Genomic DNA, 6,941 nt, shown 5'->3' on the forward strand with positions numbered 1-6,941 from the left:
GGCCATGGCTCACGGGCCCAGCCGCTCTGTGGCATGTGGGATCCTCCCGGACCGGGGCACGAACCCGTGTCCCCTGCATCGGCAGGCGGACTCTCAACCACTGCGCCACCAGGGAAGCCCCCCAACTCTTTCTAAAACTATAATCACTTCCAGGATGCAGTCCCTTCAACCAAGTTGTTCCCATTTTCCTTGAAATATTTTCATACTCCTGCACAGACATGTTACTGCAGAGCTCAGGAGTAGAACTACAGACCCTTTCCTGCTTGAAGTCTTTCTTCAGAGCTGAGTCCCTTTAGATATAATGTCTAGAATATATCTATTTTCATAGGAAAAGAGAAAGCAGGTGCAAAACAAGGAAAATACTAAAAGCAAGACATGTTCTTTAAAAATGACCAGTTCTAATGTTCTCTGGATAAAAGTGTAGAATCAGGCAGCAAAGCCTCTATTCAATAGTTTTCTTTACCTTTCTCTAGAACACCAGCCTCATCAACCAGAAGAAGAAGATGGAGGCAGACCTGTCCCAGCTTCAGAGCGAAGTGGAGGAGGCAGTGCAGGAGTGCAGGAACGCCGAGGAGAAGGCCAAGAAGGCCATCACGGACGTGAGTGGCCGCTCCCCTTCTTGCCCTCCCCCAAAGCCTCGAACCAGGGCCGTGGGTCCAGGCCAGGCCACTGTGCTGGCACAGCGGTGACTCTGCCACTCTGTGGGTGTGAGGGCCTCGGGAGCAAACGCCAGCATGGGAAAGAGGTGATCCTTAATGGGAAAGAAGAGACCCCGGGGCCCTGTTCTTTTACGCTCTCTCCCGTGCACAGGCCGCCATGATGGCGGAGGAGCTGAAGAAGGAGCAGGACACGAGCGCGCACCTGGAGCGCATGAAGAAGAACATGGAGCAGACCATCAAGGACCTGCAGCACCGGCTGGACGAGGCCGAGCAGATCGCCCTCAAGGGCGGCAAGAAGCAGCTGCAGAAGCTGGAGGCCCGGGTGCGGGAGCTGGAGAACGAGCTGGAAGCCGAGCAGAAGCGCGTCGCGGAGTCGATCAAGGGCATGAGGAAGAGTGAGCGCCGCATCAAGGAGCTCACCTACCAGGTGCGGGCGCCGCGGCTGCTCTGGGGCCGGGCCCTTAGGAGGGGACGTGAAAGCGCATCCCTCACCCCACCTCCTGGCCCACACAGGCCCCACACAGAGCCACCCAGCCCTCCTGCCACCTGCTCCTTGAGAAGCTGTCTTGAGATTAATTTTCTTTCACAATCTCTGGAGACCGTTTGGCTTGAGTCCCTGAATTTTTCTAGCGAAGGGAGAATCTACTTCTACTCCTTGAAAGCTCTCTGAACCAGCATTTCCCCAGTTTTTAATAACCTGAAGTGCTACCATGAAGGCTTCAGAACAGTCCAAGCAATCTTTCCACCAGCCTCAGAGGCAGGGGCATTGTGTGGCATTTTAGTGATAAAAGTCAGGGATGGGAAAAGACTCAGATCTTCCATGGAACTTCTGGGACAACAAACAGAAGGCCTTAGAGAAAGAAATCCCAAAATGTTCTAAGCCCTCCATCTGTATAGCTCAGAGCTTATGCCCTTGACCTGTTATTTTCACAGTGTGCCTGGGAAGGAGAGACAGAGAAAGGGGGTATTGGTCCATTAGATAGCTGGATATGAGAGGCACAGGAAAGAGATACAGGTGTAGAACTTCAGGTGTATCGTGGCCATAAGTGGCAATAGCATCCTGGCACATGCAATGGTCAGGAATGATCACGCGACATTGGAGCCACTGGTGCCCGATACTTGACCCAGTACGATGTATGTTGGGTTATCATAGATTAGAATGATCTGGATTATGATAAGCCCTTCTTTCTGCTTTCCTCATTAGTCCTCTCTGGTCACTCCAGAACCACTGGCCAAGAGCACCTCTGGTGCTCCAGATTAGAGCTGGAACAGCCCTGATGTCTCCATATTATCAGATGAAGAAATCCCGTTTGGTTCCGAGCCCCTCCTCCCATTTCTCACCTTAGGGCCACAGCCCTCCTTGCTTTTTAGATACTGGACTGAGGACCTTGCCGTGCCCTCTAACCCATAAGTAGTGTCAGAGATGAAGCTTCCCCGCCACCTCTTTGACCTGGCCTGTTGGACGGAGGAACTGCTAAGGCGTGAGGAGAAGATGGGGTGGTGAGGGAGGGAAAGATAATCGCTCTTGTTCCTCCCCCAAAACTGGCTTCTCCCACCCATATGCCCCCAGACGGAGGAGGACAGGAAAAACCTGCTGCGGCTGCAGGACCTGGTGGACAAGCTGCAGCTGAAGGTCAAGGCCTACAAGCGCCAGGCCGAGGAGGCGGTGAGTTCATGGTTTTCTCCACACACCCCTCCTATGTGTCAGAACCAACAAGTGTCCACCCCAGCGTGAGGCCTGGATGGAGGGTTTGCTATTCACTTTAACTCTCAAACTCAGAGCTGTGTCAGGCACTCTAAGTGAATAAGAGCAAAGCTTATTCCACCCAGGACCTGCCCACAATCTGCTTATAATCCAAAGGATTATAAGCCCAAAGGAAGGCAGTGCAGCTGCTGATGCAGGTCAGGGGGCCAGCCAGTGCTGAAGGCTGGAAGGTGGCAGGAGAACTGGGCCTGGAGGAGGACCTGAGCAGGCATAGCACAGTGGGGAGGACATCCGGGTGAGCACAGAAGTGTGGATGTGACATGCTGATGAGCACACCAGTGCAGGAACCCCCGGCGGTCCAGGAGCATCTGTCAGAGTCACAGTTGGACAGGTGTGGTGAAGCTGGATTCTGAGGGCAGGGAGACCAGGCAGCGTGGGATTCCTCTTGGGCAGTGAGTGGCTGGGAGTCTGAGTGCCGGACAAGTTTGAGGAGGGGGCCAAGCCAGGAGCAGGACACCCTTGGCAAGGCTGTTGCAGGAACACGGGTGAGGGGTAAGAGCGCTGAGTCCCTGGTCAGGCACAGGGAGTCCCCCAGACTAGGAGGCTGGGCCCCCTCTCGCCTCATCCTCCCGCCCCCCCGCCGAAACCCCACAGGAGGAACAGGCCAACACCAACCTGTCCAAGTTCCGCAAGGTACAGCACGAGCTGGATGAGGCAGAGGAGCGGGCGGACATCGCCGAGTCCCAGGTCAACAAGCTGCGGGCCAAGAGCCGCGACATCGGCGCCAAGGTGGGTTTCCCGCACGGCAGCACCCACACACACATCAGTCCCCCTCGGACAGAGCCCCTTGCACCAGCATCCCTCCCCTTCATTCACCCCCACAGCTGAACCCCACGACCCCAGAGGCAGGGTAACTCAGTCCTCCATGATTTCTAGGGTTCCTCCCTTTCTGACTACCAATGATTTTGTGAATCCCAGCCCTAGGGTGGTCAGCAAAGACCCCAAATGATAGACACCTAGTGTGTCCCAATTTCCCCCAACTGCTATTTCTACTTCTCTTCCACCTAGTTTAGGCCTTCAACCTTGTAATTCCAACCTAAGATGTACCTCCCAGAGGACCCCTTGTCCTCACCCAGGAAGCCTCCCTCCTGCTGACCCTAGAGCCCTACCCTCCAGAACTTGCCCTCCACACTGACCCCTAGGACCCATCTCCCACCACCAGGGGGCCTCCCCACATGGGGGCCCATCTCCCCTTTGTTGCCTGTGCCCATCCCTGCCCAACACCCACCTCTCCGGAGCTAGTTTGGACTTTGTTTCCTTCCCAAAGGGCTTGAACGAGGAGTAGCTGTGCCACATCTCCTTGATCTGCCCCATCCTGAGGGTGCAACGAAGCTCCCAGTCCTGGAGGCCGGAGAGCAGCCCCTTTAGAGGAAGCGGAATAAAGCAATTTTCCTTGAAGTGAGATCCTGACTCTAGACTCTTCTTCACAGTCTGCCAGCCACAGGAACACAAGGACATGGACACGGGGTGGGGGTGGGTGCTCCAGAGGAGGAGTCCAGACCCAGGAGGCCTCCCTGGGGAGCCTGTGAGGCTCTGAGCATCCTTGTGCAGCCCTGCCAGGTGCTCCCCTTCACCTCCTCCTCAGCAGGGGACACCTCTCCTGCCAGCCCTCTCCCTGGCCCAGAGACCCTGGGAGTTAAAGAAGATTTAAGGAGGCCCTTAAGGCTCTCCTAGAGCAAGTGAGCCCACCTGCATGGACCTACACCCCAGATCTGATAAACACTACCCTCACCTCTGACAATACTGAGGCTGGGCTGTGGGGAGGAGGTTTGGTGTGTAAGGGTGCCCCCTGAGGCGTGACCCACTTGGGCAGGGGGGGCCCCCAGCCCCAGTCCGAGGCAGGTATCTGAGGGGGCACGAGGACTTGCATCCACAGCCCACCCCCTTCCAGACACAGCCTCCACGGTCTCCAACCACCTCCCCATCATGACCAGGAGAGCTGTACCCTAGCCCACCTTCCTCTCTTCCTCACCTCCTCCCGGGGCCTCGCCCTTGGTCCAAGGCACTCCATTCTTCTCCCTCGTTACTTCCCACGGTAGCTTCCGTTCCCGAGGACCCTCCTCGTCTGGTCTTGCTGGAAGACAGGGGTCCTTTGGCCCATTTAGAGCAGGCCATCTGGAGGGGAGGCAGGCAGAGGAGGGATGGGGAGAGTCACGTGTGAGCAGGACCCTGGGGAAGGGAGGGGAGGGGAGGGGTTGCCGGAGGGCTGGAAAGTGGAGGAAGGAGCAGGCTCCCCTCCAACTAAACAAGCCTAGCCCCCCTGGAGTCGCTGCCACACCTGGGCTGCTCAGGGAAGGCCTGGGGCTATGGGCCACAGAGGGCAGGGGCTTGGGAGGCCCTGGCCTGAATCTCCCCCATGCACCACACAGAGCCACTCTGGGCTCTGAGCTCCCAATGCAGCAGCCAGGAAGGAGGGAATGCCTGTATTAGAGAACGGGAGGAGAGGGAGAGGGGAGAAGGGGAATAGTGGGCTCCAGTGGAAAGACCATCCACGAGCTGGAGAAGGTCCGCAAGCAGCTGGAGGCCGAGAAGCTGGAGCTGCAGTCGGCCCTGGAGGAGGCCGAGGTGCGAGCACAGGGGTAGAGGGGGCGCAGGGGGTGGGAGAAGAAGCTGAGTTCTAGGCTATGGTCCCTGTTCTCATCTCCCTTTTTTGTTCACTGTTCACAAGCAGTTTTGTTCACTGCTTCATTCTCAGAGCCTAGAACAGTGCCTGGCACATAGAAGGCACTCAACAAATATTGTGGAATGAACGAATGAACCGGTCACTCAGTTCCCTTCACACTAACATTTTACCTATTACATCTTAGACAAGATTTCCTGTTTCACTCCCCCACCCCCCTTCCATCTCTGCCTCCCTCTTCAGGTTTTTACATCCTGTGCCTGATTGCCTCGGTTTCCTTGGCAACACCGCTCTCTTCATTTTCCTCTTTGTCTTCATAGCTTGCTCTCCTCTGTGAGAGCCTGAATCACCTTCCCTTAGGACTTTTTTTTTTCTTTCAAATTCTCTTTTCTTCTTCCTCCTTCTGTTTCTTTGACTGAACCACTTACACCACTCTTGAACTCACTTTGTATCCACGATTCATGGACAGACCCCTGCCCCCATCCTGTGCCCTGACTTCCTCGAACCCTCTCTCCACACCCCCCTCCAGGCCTCCCTGGAGCACGAGGAGGGCAAGATCCTGCGGGCCCAGCTGGAGTTCAACCAGATCAAGGCAGAGATGGAGCGGAAGCTGGCAGAGAAGGACGAGGAGATGGAGCAGGCGAAGCGCAACCACCTGCGGGTGGTGGACTCCCTGCAGACCTCCCTGGACGCGGAGACGCGCAGCCGCAACGAGGCCCTGCGGGTGAAGAAGAAGATGGAGGGCGACCTCAACGAGATGGAGATCCAGCTCAGCCACGCCAACCGCGTGGCCGCCGAGGCCCAGAAGCAAGTCAAGAGCCTCCAGAGCTTGCTGAAGGTACCTGGTGACTCTTGGAAGCAGGAAACCACCCCACCCAGAGAGGGCTGGTGGCCGAGCTGGGGGGTGGCTTCCCATCACAGCACCAGATCCCTCCTGCCCCGGGGCCGTCGCTGGCACCTCCCACAGGTCCCACCTGAGCCACCGCCAGGGGCTCTCCACAGCATCCAGTTCAGCTGACAGCCTTCTGATGGGCCAGAGCCCAGCTGCCTCTCTCACGCCCACTCTCCTGACGCGCAGGACACCCAGATCCAGCTGGATGACGTGGTCCGTGCCAACGATGACCTGAAGGAGAACATCGCCATCGTGGAGCGGCGCAACAACCTGCTGCAGGCCGAGCTGGAGGAGCTGCGGGCCGTGGTGGAGCAGACGGAGCGGTCCCGGAAGCTGGCCGAGCAGGAGCTGATCGAGACCAGCGAGCGGGTGCAGCTGCTGCACTCCCAGGTGAGAGGCCAGGAGAAACCTGCCGAGCAGCAGAGCCAGGACATCTAGCAATGCTCTGAATCAGGTGCCCTGAGAAAGCTTATGTCCAACCTGGATCATAAATTATTTCATCTCTTGGACCAGCTCGCCTCTGTTAGTCATGGCTGCAGAAACACAACCTTGAGAAAGGGGTCTACCCTGAAAAGCTAAGAGTGTCATGGTTGGTTGGTGGTGCTTGACAAAATCACAGATCTGGGAGTCGTGGAATGCATGCTGTTATATGATATCCTACATCTAGAAGACAGCCAGCCTCAGCTTGCTGTATGAAAATGGGGCTTTGGGAGTTGAAAGAAGCACAACTGCATCTACTTGCAATCCAGATTCTCCACAGAACACCATTTTTCTGCTATCCCATACACACTGTTTTCAGCTATATTCGCCAATGAGTTTTTATGTCCATCTCACTGCACGCCCCGTGGAGTTTTGTTCCGTAATCTAGTACATATGGGAATGACATCGCCCCCTGATGTGGTCCTCTCTTCCTTACCCCACTCTTTCTTTTGTTTTTTTTTTTTGTTTTTTTTTTTGCTGTACGCGGGCCTCTCACTGTTGTGGCCTCTCCCGTTGTGGAGCACA

At 56.2% G+C, this 6,941-nt stretch overlaps 2 protein-coding genes across 2 annotated transcripts in view; both read left to right on the forward strand.

Annotated features, from left to right (window-relative positions):
• The window catches only part of LOC114487067 (myosin-7-like), a gene marked incomplete at its 5' end in the record, with an annotated part of 18,901 nt that overhangs the window by 4,221 nt on the left and 7,739 nt on the right, over nt 1–6,941 (forward strand). Inside the window, 7 exons of the mRNA XM_055088475.1 lie at nt 474–599; nt 811–1,086; nt 2,230–2,325; nt 3,019–3,153; nt 4,855–4,989; nt 5,574–5,882; nt 6,123–6,326. Of these exons, the coding sequence (XP_054944450.1) occupies nt 474–599; nt 811–1,086; nt 2,230–2,325; nt 3,019–3,153; nt 4,855–4,989; nt 5,574–5,882; nt 6,123–6,326 (1,281 nt within the window). The remainder of the gene's footprint in view (nt 1–473; nt 600–810; nt 1,087–2,229; nt 2,326–3,018; nt 3,154–4,854; nt 4,990–5,573; nt 5,883–6,122; nt 6,327–6,941) is intronic.
• LOC114487130 (myosin-7) lies at nt 449–3,828 on the forward strand. Its single transcript, XM_028495631.1, has 5 exons — nt 449–599; nt 811–1,086; nt 2,230–2,325; nt 3,019–3,153; nt 3,692–3,828. Exons 1-5 carry the CDS (start codon nt 504–506, stop codon nt 3,707–3,709), a joined length of 621 nt encoding a protein of 206 aa, XP_028351432.1. The 5' UTR covers nt 449–503; the 3' UTR covers nt 3,710–3,828.

Source organism: Physeter macrocephalus, chromosome 11 (assembly GCF_002837175.3).
Source record: "Physeter macrocephalus isolate SW-GA chromosome 11, ASM283717v5, whole genome shotgun sequence".
Classification (NCBI taxonomy): Eukaryota; Metazoa; Chordata; class Mammalia; order Artiodactyla; family Physeteridae; genus Physeter; species Physeter macrocephalus.

Excerpts from the sequence above, each read along its gene's own strand:
- LOC114487130 (XM_028495631.1), top strand. The coding sequence starts at position 504 with ATGGAGGCAGACCTGTCCCAGCTTCAGAGCGAAGTGGAGGAGGCAGTG. Across the intron at positions 600-810 it reads CCAAGAAGGCCATCACGGAC|GCCGCCATGATGGCGGAGGA; the intron begins GTGAGTGGCCGC and ends TCCCGTGCACAG. Across the intron at positions 1,087-2,229 it reads TCAAGGAGCTCACCTACCAG|ACGGAGGAGGACAGGAAAAA; the intron begins GTGCGGGCGCCG and ends ATATGCCCCCAG.